The 13053-nt window shown below is 50.1% G+C and overlaps 1 protein-coding gene across 1 annotated transcript; it reads right to left on the bottom strand.

The window, feature by feature from the left end:
- Positions 1-6650: 6650 nt before the first annotated feature.
- LOC102385940 (golgin subfamily A member 6-like protein 1) lies at positions 6651-12177 on the bottom strand. The gene is made up of 3 exons (XM_025210412.1): positions 8691-12177; positions 7796-7901; positions 6651-7245 (listed from the first exon to the last, which is right to left on the bottom strand). The coding sequence occupies exon 1, from the start codon at positions 11379-11381 to the stop codon at positions 10077-10079; it is 1305 nt and encodes a 434-aa protein (XP_025066197.1). The 5' UTR covers positions 11382-12177; the 3' UTR covers positions 6651-7245; positions 7796-7901; positions 8691-10076.
- Between the last annotated feature and the right edge of the window lie 876 nt (positions 12178-13053).

Raw genomic sequence — 13053 nt, 5'->3', positions numbered from 1 at the left:
CCTGCTTTAATTCAGTCCATTTTTACTGAATCAGAGTAGGTGACTCTTGAGGGCCCTTCCAATTCTGATTCTATGATTTCACTTCATTTCAGTGGGAACTATGGTAAACCGAGTTAAGGCCACTTCATTTATGAATCAAATGGCCCACACAGTGGTTTCATACAAGTTAACAAATCCACTTGAGATTCATACCTTAGTTTCATAGTTTCATAGTTGGTAGGGTCGGAAGGGACCTGAGCAGATCATCAAGTCTGACCCCCTGCCATGGCAGGAAATAGTACTGGGGTCAAATGACCCCAGCAAGGTGTTCGTTTAACCTCCTCTTAAAGACCCCCAGGGTAGGAGCCAGCACCGCTTTGCTTGGAAGTTGGTTCCAGATCCTAGCCGCCCTGACTGTGAAGTAGTGCCTCCTGATGTCTAGTCTGAATCTCCCCTCTGCCAGCTTGTGACCGTTATTTCTAGTCACTCCTGGTAGTACTCAGGGGAACAGGGACTCCCCCAATGCCTGCTGGTCCCCTCTGACTAGAGGGCATTAATTTGGTTTAACTTTCCTGAGTGCTTCAATATTGACAAGCCCTGAATCTTTCCTCTCCATCCTCTGGACTTGCAGCTCCAGAAGGAAAAAGAGTAGAGTCTTAACAGCGATCCCTGGGTCCCCCCAAGGTAAGAGGCTGTAATATAAAACCATTTTAAATGTGCCTCTCATCCTGCTGAGCTCATTCATAGTGACTTAACCCGTCTGGCTGCCCTTCCCAAGGTCCCCCTATCTGTCTGTCACTCTTCCACTTTTTCGGTGGTGAAGATAAAAGGTTTGACACTTCTTAGAAACAGAGCTAATGTATTATCCCCACCACCACCGCTGCCGCTTCACCCCTCCCACCCTTTGTCTCATTCAGCTTCATGCCCCCCTTTGTTTAGCATTTTAATTATTTTAATTACCTTGTTTGCCAGCTTATCTCTGAGCTCAAACCCATCCGCATGCACACACACAAACACACAGACTTTTATCTCCGGCCCTCTGTGGACACCATTAGCATTTCTGCTCCTGCTTCTCGTTGTGGAAAGGAGAAATTAGCATTTGTTCATCTCATTTCTGTTTTGATTGGGGCAGGCATTGTGCCACTGGAACAATACCTCGCCTCCTCAGCTTGTCTTTGTTCAGGGTCACTTTATTCTCCCTAGAAGAATGGGGCTAATTTATCTCTATTTTCCCCTTACATATCCATTTCAAACAAAGGCAGTGAGAGATTAAAAATAAATACAAAGCTCCTGCAGAGGCCAATGCTGTCCCAGGCTCATTTGACTGTACAATATTTCAACATTTTACCTTCAAGGCCCAGTTTGGACAATGCTGCCTGGGCAACTTACTACAAGGAGTCTGGGTAATGTTGTAGGCACTGAGCTGGAGGGGTGTGCAAGGGAGCGGAGGAAGCACAATATTGGTGGGGAGAGGGGATGGGGGGGATTGGGAGATAAGTTATGTGTAGTGTCTACATCAAGAGTAAGAGCTGAGGAGGCTGGAGACAAATGCCTGGGAGAACTAAACCGTTTGAAGGAAGCAAACATTTCAGTAGAAAATTCCAGCTTTTTGTTAACAAATTGAAAGACATAGAACCTGTGAATGAAAATTGCCTAAAAACACAACAGCTCCGTTTATGGGGGTTCAGTTTTCAGATTGAAAAAGCAATTACAGTTCTGAAGGGAATTTTTTTTTCCTTTTATGTAGTTGAAAATCCTTTCCCCCTCCCATCTTTTTTTTCTGTAAAAAATTTTCACAAGAGATCTTGTGGCCATCTCTACTGGGAGATGCAGCTTCTGCAGTGGCTGTGTGCTGGTGTTGGAGCTTCTTTCCTTAAGGGATTGAGATGCCTAGGAGCCCTTCTAGTTTTCTTGGGTGAAGGCAAAGCCACCTCTGTGCTACAGCTTTCCCTCAACAGCAAAATAACAGTGATCTTAAAATGACTCCCTGCTGCCCTGAGATGGGAAGGGATAAAGAACCAGGCATCAAGAAACCACCTACTCATTTTCTTTGAAGGTGCTCAGATGCTGCAGTGAATGTGAGATAGCTAGAAAGAGGTTAGAACAAGGGCAAGGTAGGAATTTTTCAGTTAAATGGCTTTTGTCAGAAATTGCAGATATTTCTCAAACAAAGATGTGTTGCCTGAAGGTGCCAGTTCTAATGAAACAGTTTTTCTTGGGAAAGGTTTCTTATGTCCAGAACAGAAAAGAGTGAGAGACCAGAGCAGTGGTGTAGTCAGGCACCAGCCAGGGATGCAAGGAACATAAAAAGAAGTCCTTGTTCTTCTTGGTTCAGACCTATCCTGGAATAGCCAATGGCATGGTGGTAAGGGCACTCATGTGGTGCTCAGGAGAATTGCAGAGCAAGGACCTGAACCTCTGTCTCCCAACCCAGACTGCTCTACCCTTGGGCTATCAAGTATTCTAGGGTGGATCAGTCGGTCTCTCTTCTCCCGTCCTCTCAGGAACACAGCAAAGGTTTGGTTTTTGTCCCAGTGCAGAGCAGGGACATTTCTGATGTCTTAGTTTTGTGAGACAGGAAATCATTTCCTTCACCAGCTCTACAAGCCTTTTGCCTCTACAAGCCTTTTGCTTTATCACCTAGAGCTCCAGAGCTGCTTTATCACCTAGAGTTCAGGCTACTGCCTCCTCACTTGTTCCTGCTACTGGTTCTCAGCTCAGTGCCCTTGAGATACCAATCATCCCTCTGGAGGACAATCCCAGGTACAAAGCAGCAGGTGTCAGTGCTGGCTGCCAGCCTAAAAAAGCAGCCGGGTTACTGGGGTACCACCAGGGTGGCACTGCAAGCCCCATTCCTCCTTCCCCATTGACAATTAATGCCATCCATAACTCTGCTACCAGAGAACTTTTTGCAGGTCCTAGTATCTAAGCTCCTTGTCCCATTCCCACCCAGACTCTGCCAGTCCATTGGAATGGGTTGACACATTGTATAGTGATTTTTGTATCAGAGGGAGGGGTTGAGAGTGTAGTGGCTCCTGCTAAAGCACCAGGCTTGCTAACAGTGGAGGTGGGTAGTGGTTGTAATTAGCAGGGATCCGGGTTTTCTGTTTCCCACGGAAAAACGGAGTAAAACACAGATTTCCCCCTTTACCAGAGGAAATCATGGATTTCTCATTTTAGCAGAGAAATCCATGGATTTTGGTTTTGCAAAGAGCCCTCCGCAGGCTGGCAGAGTTCCAGCCTGCAAGGGGCTGGGAGGGAGTGGGAGGAGGGCAGGCAGGCAGGGTGTGCCATGTGCATGTGTATATGGCTGCCAGGCAGCCTGGAGAGCAGTTCTCACAGGTAAGTGGAAGGGGAGGTGGGGAGAATTGAGGCCCCCATAGGCAGGGAGAGAGGGAGTTGGGTAGGGCTGGAGCTGCTGCCCAGCCGGGCGGTACATGGGGCTTGCGGCCCAGGGCTGCAATATGTGACCGCAGGGCCCTGGTGGAGAGCAGGGTGGGTTTGTGGGCAGCTTGTCTGGGAGGCAGGGGGTGGGGCCAGCTCCCCACCACTGCGCACTCCTGGGGGGACAAGAGGGACCCATGCCCCCAGATCCTGTGGGGTGTGCTGCTCACTATGGGCTCAGGCTCCTGCTCTTCTGCCCTCCTCCCAGGCCACCACAGCCCAGGAGGTGCAATTTGGCACTGCAGGGCACAGCAGGGCCACACAGGAAAGCTGCTAGCCCCTGTGAGCTCCGTGCTGCCCTAGCAATGCGTCGTCTGTGTGCGTGGCAGTAGCAGGGGCAGTGGCTCAGGGTTGCATGCGGGGGACAAGTCACCAGGGCAGCGTGGAGCTCGCAGCAGCAAGAAGCTTTCCTGTGTGGCTCTGCTCCGCCCTGCACTGCCAGGTTGCACCCACAGGGCTGCAGAGGCCCCAGGGGAGGGTAACAGGGTGGGAGTCTGAGCTAGCAGGTGGGCAGCCTGCCCCACACACAGATCTGGGGGGCACAGGTCCCCTTGCCCCCCCAGGAGTGTGTGCAGTGGTGGGAAGCCATGACCCCCCTTCCCTGCCTGAGTTTGCAGCCGGGGGGAGCCAGGCTCCACTTCGCTGCAGCAGCTGCTGCCTTCTGCCAAGGGCAGGGGGTGGACTGGGGTCCCTGGCCCCATACCCCTGGCACCTGAGGACCCCCTCCGGCAGGGTTGGGAGGAGCAGGAGCAGTGGGTGGGGGGCAAGGGGCACCAGCAGGGCTGTGGGGGCTGTGGGTGGGGAGCAGGGTCAGGGGGCTGTGGTGGGGGAGTGAGGGGCATGAGTAGGGCAGGGTACCAGCAAGGCCCGGGGGGCGTTAACCAGGGAAAATCCGGATCCTTGGTAATTAGAGCCTGTGAACACAGACAGTCCATCTTCCTTGGAAACAAGTTTGACTCCTGCCTGATAAAATCTAGCTTTGCCCTTGTAAACATACAAAGCAGAACATCTCTGTGATACATACACACAGCTGTGCCCTCTGTGTCAGCAAGGATGCATCTGAAGAACCTACTATTTACTGACAGGATATGAGAGGAGAATTTTTTGGAGTCTTGAACCTCTTTCACGGCTCCTCCCCCATTCCCAGGCAGCACAAATATATACAGGGTAGGGATCTAGTGGTATTAAACCTCGGGGTAACATTCTGCTCAGCCTTATGGGAGTGTGTGGAAGAAGCACGGACAGCCATCCTACAACTTCTGGGAGCCTTCACACCTTTTGTACTCGGGCAGCTCAAGGCTTCAGTGAGATTCCCCAGTGTAAGGGGTGTAAAAAACTTTTTCATCTTGGGTCAGGTTTTCATAAATCAGCATAGCTTCCCCAAATCTAAAGAAACTATGCCACCGTATAGCAGCAGAGGTATTAGCGCACTACCTTGCCTCTTTATATGTGGGCTGCTGGTTTAGTATCTTGGAGACAGTGTCATTTTGGGCATCAGGACTTGTATGAAGTCAGTGTGAGCTGTCTAATGGTGTCTGCTACTTTAATGATTCTGGTATATATCTGTCCCTATTAGGGCTGTGCAAAGCTTAGGTCCCTGATTTGATTTGGTCTGATTAGGTGGCCAAATTTCCAAATCCGAATTGAATCAGAGGACTTTTTAATCTCTCTGAATCAATTATTTCCGGTCCACTTCTGGGTTTGCTGCTGAGCACTCTAGAGAGCCCCTAGTGCTCTTGTGGGACACTCCAAGCACCCCAGCACGGCAGCGATCACAAGCTGAACTGCTGCTACATACTCAAGGTATGTAGAAAAAAAACTTTTAAAGCTGTGCCTGTGCCTGTGCCTGAATTGCTGATTCACTGAATCAGCATTGAATCATCAGATTCGGATTCGGCCAAATCGAATCAGGGACAGTGATCCAAATCAATGGATTGAATCACTGTCCCCGATTCAGGCCGAATCCGAATCCAAATTGAATAGGGCCCATTTCGCACAGCCCTAGTTCCTATCTGTGTCTTGGGAGAGATTGGGATGTTTAATTTGAGGGGTTCAAATAGCTAAAAACTTCCAGTTTCTACAGGGTGCATCTGTTCCCAGGTAGGGTGCGTGTGTGCGCGCACATATGCATGCTAACATTCAAATGCTTTGAGGTTTGCTTAAAATCATAAGATTTAAAAATAAATAAATCTTAGGTTAATTTAGGTGCTGTCTGGTGTTTAAGTGTCTAGAAATCACATTTTCCAGCTTTCCTCCACAGCTAGAAACTTCCTTTGTTTTGTTTAAGATGAAAGCTGGGAGCCTCCCATCATCACAGGGCTCTGGGAGTTGAGGGCTTAAGAAAAGCACAGCAAATCAGAAGAGCTGGAAGTGCAGAGCAAGTGTCAAGTTACAGAATGAGGAGAGGGCTCCTGCCTCATTCACTTCCCTTCATGTTCATTATAGGTAGGGACCTACCAAAACGGCGATTTTGTGGATTTTATGGAAATCACAACATCTGGCATGGTCCACAAAATTGGGCAATGCCCTGTGAAATCTTAGGAAAAAAAAAATTACTGACAATAAAATGCTGGCTCCCCAGTGAAAGCCAGCAGTTCTCATGGCGCAGCAGCCTGGCTGTGCAGCCTGATGGGAGGAGGAAGGGGTAGGGGAAAGGGAGAGCTGCTGGCACAAACGGGAGCCCAAGATCGCTGCTGCTTCCACCTCTTGCCTCGGACTGGCTGAGGGGGCTGCTTGTCATGTGGCCCCACCCCTCTCCACCAATCGGCAGCAACTATAGGGCTTCCTGATTCAGCCTGGCAACTATTTAAACACAATGAAAGGCCCTCAACTTCCCCACAGATGTGTAAACATATTGCAAAGAGGTCTGGTTTACCCTGACAATGCAGGTGAACCACACCAGAAGGCTCCCCTGAAATGCCTTCCACAGATGATGTCATGGGAGCATTTTTCCATGATCATGGTTGCCTTCATCCTCCGAGCACTCATTCTCTTGGGTAGGACATGGCCACTGTGTGGCCAAGAGTCTCTGCCTTACTTTCCGCCTCCGAGGGTTGTTTCACAACATACTCTTGCTCCTCTGACCACAATCCCAAGAGTCTTCTCCATTTCTGCTACTCTCTTCTAAAAACTAATTTAGACACTTGACACATTTAATGTATTAATAAAAGGCCTCATACTTTTGATTTATGTCATTAGGCAGAATAGAGTGAATTAAACACGTTGTGGATAAGGATAAATCTCTTAAAAGCTTGCCTTTAATGAGACCAAACTGTGGTTTCTATGCACCCAGTAAAGTCCTTTAATACACAGTAAAGGAATAAATACAAATTTCATCAGGCAAAGCAATCAGAGAAATGATCACTAGACTTGCTAATAGTATCTAAACCCGTTAAATGAATGAATCTCTTGCACACAAATGTCTACCAATATAAAAAGAACTTCTTTAGCAAATGTTTGACAAATGTCAGCTTTAACTCCTATAGTATATATAAGATAGTTCAATAGTTTGGGATTCTCTAGTCAAGTTTTTTTTTTTTTTAGACACAGTATCTCAAGTTCCCTGTTGAAAACAGATGAGCAGGATGACTGAGAAACTTTATTTCTTAGGGAAAAAATATCCAGTGAACTTCAATCTTTTTCCTGCTCTTGTGCTGTTGATAGACCAATCTTAGTTTCTGGAAATGGGTATGATATTTTCAGGCAAATAGTTTATACCAACAAACTTAAGCCTGCAAGTTGTTCTTTTCAGTTGTTTGCTATTTGTGGCATGTGATTGGTCACCAGTCACATGATATTGTTTCTCTCCTCCCCACTGGATATCTAGAATATTTAATAGAGTAGAAAAAATGAGTAACAAATAGGAAATAGGAAATACTGTTCATGCAAGGGTATTGCTAAATGAATCAAAAAATGGGCAGAAACAGCCTAAACAAAATGCCAGGTAAAACAATGACTTTGAGCCCACAAGCTTATCTAATATCTCTCACAGCTAGGGAAAAGGTCTGGTAAAAGATATTATCAGACAAACCTTGCTTCTTGCATCTTTCCTGGGCTATCACAGCTACAACAACATTCCAACCCTACTTCAAATAGGGGAATTTGTTTCAAGTACAGTTAGCATGCAGGCATTGGAGATCAGGGTGACGCGTAAGGGGTGCATGTGGGTACACGTGCACTCCCTGAGTGTGGCGGTGCACCCCCTACAAAAAGGTGTTGCCAACAGTGTTGGCAGCATTTGCAGGCGGTCGCCACTCCCTCCCTCCCCTGTCCCCGCTGCCGGCGGCATCTGCTAGCAATAAGTCACCCCTGGTCAGTGCTCACCCCCCAACTGCCAACAGTGCCAGCGGCATCTACAGGAGCTCTCACTTACCGTCACCATACTCCCGCCGCTGTCACCATGCTCCCACTGCTGCCGTGCCTCCCCAGCTGCTGGGGGCACATGTTGTTCATGATTGGAGAGAATAATTTTTCCACCTCTTGAATATCAGAGAAATCAGAATTAAAAATCTTAGGGTTAGAAGGGGCCTCAGGATGTCATCTACTCCAGCCCCTTGCTCAAACCAGGACCATCTCCAACTAGATCATTCCAGCCAGGGCTTTGTTGAGTCAGGCCTTAAAAAATTCCATGGATGGAGATTCTACCGCCTCTCTAGGTAATCTGTTCCAGTGTTTTACCACCCTCCTAATGGGAGAGTTTTTCCTAATTGTAACACAAGGGCACCCTACGGGTCGCCGTGCTCTCCCCGAACTCCCCTTTACTGTGCCAAGTTGCCTAAAGGGCACCCTCTATTCTCGCCTGCCACAATTTTGATGTTAGATATATATTATAGGGAGGTTGCCTTTTCGTCCTCTTGGGACACGGTTATCCTACTGTACCCGGATCCTGTCTGGTAATGGGTGCTTCGGGGCACCCTAGCCTTATGGGCTATGCATGGCTCCAACCATCCCTTTACCATGCCCCAAGCCTCGCAGATGTGACAGACGTTGTTCAGTCTCGCCCCGCACCTCACGGGGTGCTCGGGCTCTCCGCAGCCCTGTCTCTCCCTGCACCCTCTCTGGAGCGTCTCAATCACTGCTCCCTCTCTGGGGCTGGGACCCCACACTACGGTGAGCCCCCTATCAGGCCTCCTCCAACCCCTAATAGCCTCACCCAAACCTCCAGTGAAAAACAGCAAACAAAACACAAGCCCCTGGGCTATAACATAAACTCTAGCTGCTCGGCTATAACATTATTCCAGCCACCCTTAGGGTGCTCCATCTCTCACCACTATCAAGCTGCTCGTGCATTCAGGCCTCTTCCCTCTGCTCTCTCAGGCAGAGCTCCTTCCCCCTTGGCTGCCAGCAGGGAACCCCCCCCAGCCTCAGGCCTGGGATTTATATAGCAGCCAGGTCCTGCCGCTTCCGGTCACAGGCCAGGTGCAGGTGCAGCCACTTCCCTCATTAAGCGGTTGTCCCTGCAACCTGCACCTGGGTTCCTATCCCTGCTCTCAAAGTAGCAGGCACCTTAGTGCCCTGCTACACACCTCCCCGCCTTAAGACCCCGACTCACCAGGGCGGTCTTTGCTGTTGTTCTTCTTAAGCTCTCATTCTTGCTCGCCGACCATTCATCTATACAGAGGCCGGCGGGGGGGGGCAGTGTTCAGGCACCCCCTACTCACCTTTTCCTCAAGGTGCACCATGTGGGATTTCATAGGAGTTGCCCCGCCACGGGCAGTCCCCCCACATTAGCCAACCTTGGTAGGCTGAACTTTCAGTCGGTTGAGCTCTCGCCTTCCAGTTATCCTCTCCTCCCATGCTAGTATCCTGTGAGAAAGGTGGTGGGGGGAAGAAAAGACATTTCCCTTGCTCCCCTAAAACTGAGCCCCGTTGTGTGCTGGCTTACACTTTCTCATTTCTCCCCCGGGAGTTCTTGTCTACTTTTTGGGGTTCTTCTCTCCCTCACATCTAGCTTGCCTATATTCGACCCCTGTATACCCTGCTCTGTTTCCTAGGGCCAGTTGTGGGGTTTCTCATCTCCTTATGACTTTCTGGAGATCCTGAAGACTCCCCCAGATCTTCCACTGTCTCTCCAACGTTTTCTGGGCATCTTCTCCCCTCCACAACTCTACCTTCCCCTGGCCAGTAGATCTTCCTCCCAGTCCCTTATAGATCTTTACATAGGCTACCCGTCCAACTTTCTCTTCAATGAGTTTCCTCAACATCCACCACTTAAGCTGCCTAGGGATATTCCTCACATAGATTTGCGGTCTCTTTTCAGGCTTCGGTCCCCCCTTTGGGTTTTGTTCCCTTCTCCTCATCTCCTGCCCTTTTCCCCAGTTTTCTTGTCTGTGCTCCACTGATCCTTTTTTTGCGGGGCCTATCTTTGATCCATATCGCCCCAGGCCCCGGGCCGCCTGTGTATAGTCCTGACAAATTAAGCAGGAGGTCTCACTCCTTGGGGTCGTCTGTTTACCCTTCCCTGCCATCCCCACATCTACCTGGTCCACTCCACCTGGCTGCCCCTGACTGGGTCCTGTAACTCTTCCCTTAGCCTGGGGTCTGAATAGTTCTCCCAGCTGGCGTCTTAGCCGGTTCATCTCCATCGCCTGGTGCTTCTGCCATTGGTCCCATCTCCGGGTCCAATACTCTAAGATTGCTGGCGGGGCCTGCTTTTATAAGGTCACAGAATTCTCCCCTGCAGATTTTTCCTTCCTGGTGCTTTTTCCGGACTGTCCTGTTCCAGCCTCCTCCCTAGGATCCCCTGGGCCTAGGTCTCTGGGGAACTTTGTTGGCTCGAGATACTTCAGAGGTCTCGATCGGATTATTTCTAACAGTGCCTCTGCCTCCTTCAAGGACCCCTTCAATATTTCCATCTCTCTATACTGTTCTTGGTGTTCATACTTGGCGGCCCGCATGTGCTCCACTAGCTGGATTCCCAGAGCCTCCAACCTTGCCCGCATTATGTTCGCGGTATTTAAGGTCTGAGGTTTCTGCCCTGCTTCTACGAGGTTTGCTACGCATCTTTCGTCTAACCTCTCACCCTCCCCCAGGTCTTGGATCTTTTTAACCATCTGGTCATTTGCTTCTTGTAACCTTCTTCTCTCAGTCTCCAGCCCCTGGATTTCTTGCCTCATCGTTTGCACTTCCAGCTGTAACTGCACACTGTCTGCCCTTGTCCCCTCTTCCTTAGCTAGGCTGTCTTCTAGGAGGGTTTTAAGGGATTGTGCCTGTTGCCCAAGTTGGTCTTTTTCCCCCTCCATACTCCGTAAGTGGGTCTGTAACCAGTCATTCTCTCTCTCCTTGGTCTTTAGCTCCCCTTCCAGGGACAGCCTTTGTTTCTCCACTGCCTCATAACCTGCCCTGAAAATGTTCATCTTTTCCACCTCCTGCAAGAGCACTTTGTCGGTCTCTGCTGCCTGTGTATGGCTCTCCATCAGCTTGTCCCGCATTTCCTGTGCAAGATCTTCTGCACGTATACCTCTCTGTTGCCAACTCTCTAACTCCTCCTGTAATTCCCTTATCTGGTCCTCTTGGCTATGGACTTCCTTTTGGAGTACCCCTATCAGGCCTCTTGCTACCTGTAATTTCTGTAGCACCTTCTTATGTTCTTCTACCTGTTTGGTGCCGGCTTCCAGAGACTTTGTCCTCCCTGCTATCATTTCCTCCTGCAATTTTTTCAATTTCTCTTCCCTCTCCCAGCTCCTCTGAGCCTCCTGGGAAATGAGCTGTTCAATTGCCTGAGTCTTTTCTGCCTCTACCGCCACTAGGTGCCTGATTTCTTTCGATCCTCCCTCTTTCTTGCCCGACTGTACCTGTAGCTCTAATGCGGAGGCCTTCGCCTCCGCTCTCTCTTCCTGGGCTTTTGCTATTCCTAGCTCCCACTCCAACCGGGTCATCTTCTCCTCCATCTCATCCGTCCTCAGTTGCCAGGCCATGTTTTCCTGTCTCTGGCCTCCCATATTTCCTGCCTGAGCCATAACTATCCCGGCCTTGTTTTTCTGGGTCGGGGCCTCAGTCTTACTCCACGAGATCCCGCGCAATGGGAATTTCTCATTCCACCCAACTTTGCAGGCTGCAGCCCCACTGCTTTCCTATAACTCCGTCCTAAGTTATTCTTGCCCACAGGTCCATTCTCCCTCCTTGTTCACGCACGGCTGAGCCTTCCTGGCCAATGCACCGCTGTAACATGAGGGCATCCTAGGGGTCACCGTGGTCTCCCCAAACACCCCCTTACCATGCCAAGTTGCCTAAAGGGCACCCTCTATTCTCGCCCGCCATGTCTTTGATGTTATATATATATTATAGGGAGGCTGCCTTTTTGTCCTCTTGGGACGCGGTTATCCTACTGTACACGGGCCCCATCCAGTAATGGGTGCTTCGGGGTACCCTCGCCTTATGGGCTATGTGTGGCTCCAACCATCCCTTTACCACACCCCAAGCCTCGCAGATGTAATGGACGTTGTTCAGTCTCACCCGACGTCTCACTAGTACTCGGGCTCTCCACAGCCTTGTCTCGCCCTGCGCCTCACTGGCACTCGAGCTTTCCACAGCCCTGTCTAGCACTGCCCCTTCTCTGGGGCTTCTGAATCGCTGCCCCCTCTCTGGGACTGGTGACCCCACGCTACCGTGAGCCCCCTATGAGGCCTCCTCCAACCCCTAATAGCCTCACCCAAACCTTTGGTGAAAAACAGCAAACAAAACACAAGCCCCTGGGCTATAACATAAACGCTAGCTGCTCGGCTATAACGTTATTCCAGCCACCCCTGGGGTGCTCCATCTCTCACCACTATCAAGCTGCTCGTGCATTCAGGCCTCTTCCCTCTGCTCGCTCAGGCAGAACTCCTTCCCCCTTGGCTGCCAGCAGGGAACCCCCCCCAGCCTCAGGCCGGCCTAGGGCGGGGGTTTTATATGGGAGCCGGGCCCTCCCCCTCCCAGCCACAGGCCAGGTGCAGGTGCGGCCACTTCCCTCATTAAGCAGTTGTCCCCGCAACCTGCACCTGGGTTCCTATCCCTGCTTTCAAAGTAGCAGGCACTTTAGTGCCCTGCTACACTAATATCTAACCTAAACTTCCTTTGCTGCCACCTGAGGTTAATGCTCCTTGCTCTGTCATCTGTCCCCAGTGAGAACAGTCTAGCTCCATCCTCTTTGGAACCATCCTTCAGATAGTTAAAGGTTGCTATCAAATGCCACTCTGTCTTCTCTAGACTAAATAAGCCCAGTTCCCTCAGCCTCTCCTCAGAAGTCACATGCCCCAGCCCCAAAACCTTTTTCTTTCCCCCCACTAGACTCTCTCCAACTTGTCCACATCCTTTCAGGGTGGGGAGGGAGGGAACAAAACTGGACACAGGACTCCAGATGTTGTTGGCTCACCACTGCAGAATAGAGGGGAATAATTACTTCTATTGATCTACTGGCAATGCTCCTACTAATGTAGCCTACTATGCTGTTAGCCTTTGTACCCATTTGAGCCAAAACAGCCGGTGTCTTATACTCTTGAACCAAGTTGTTGTGTTCTGGCAGTCTTCTGCAGTCAACATCTGGGTACTTCGGGCTGCCCCAGGGGTGGGCAATTATTTTGGGCAGAGGGCCACTTACTGAGTTTTGGCAAGCCATTGAGGGCCATATGACAGGCAGCCCAGGGCAGATAA

The sequence above is a fragment of the Alligator sinensis genome, unplaced genomic scaffold, assembly GCF_000455745.1.
Source record: "Alligator sinensis unplaced genomic scaffold, ASM45574v1 scaffold610_1, whole genome shotgun sequence".
Taxonomy (NCBI): Eukaryota; Metazoa; Chordata; order Crocodylia; family Alligatoridae; genus Alligator; species Alligator sinensis.
This window is presented reverse-complemented; position numbering and strand designations above follow the sequence as displayed.

Excerpts from the sequence above, each read along its gene's own strand:
- LOC102385940 (XM_025210412.1), bottom strand. The coding sequence starts at position 11,381 with ATGGCTCAGGCAGGAAATATGGGAGGCCAGAGACAGGAAAACATGGCC.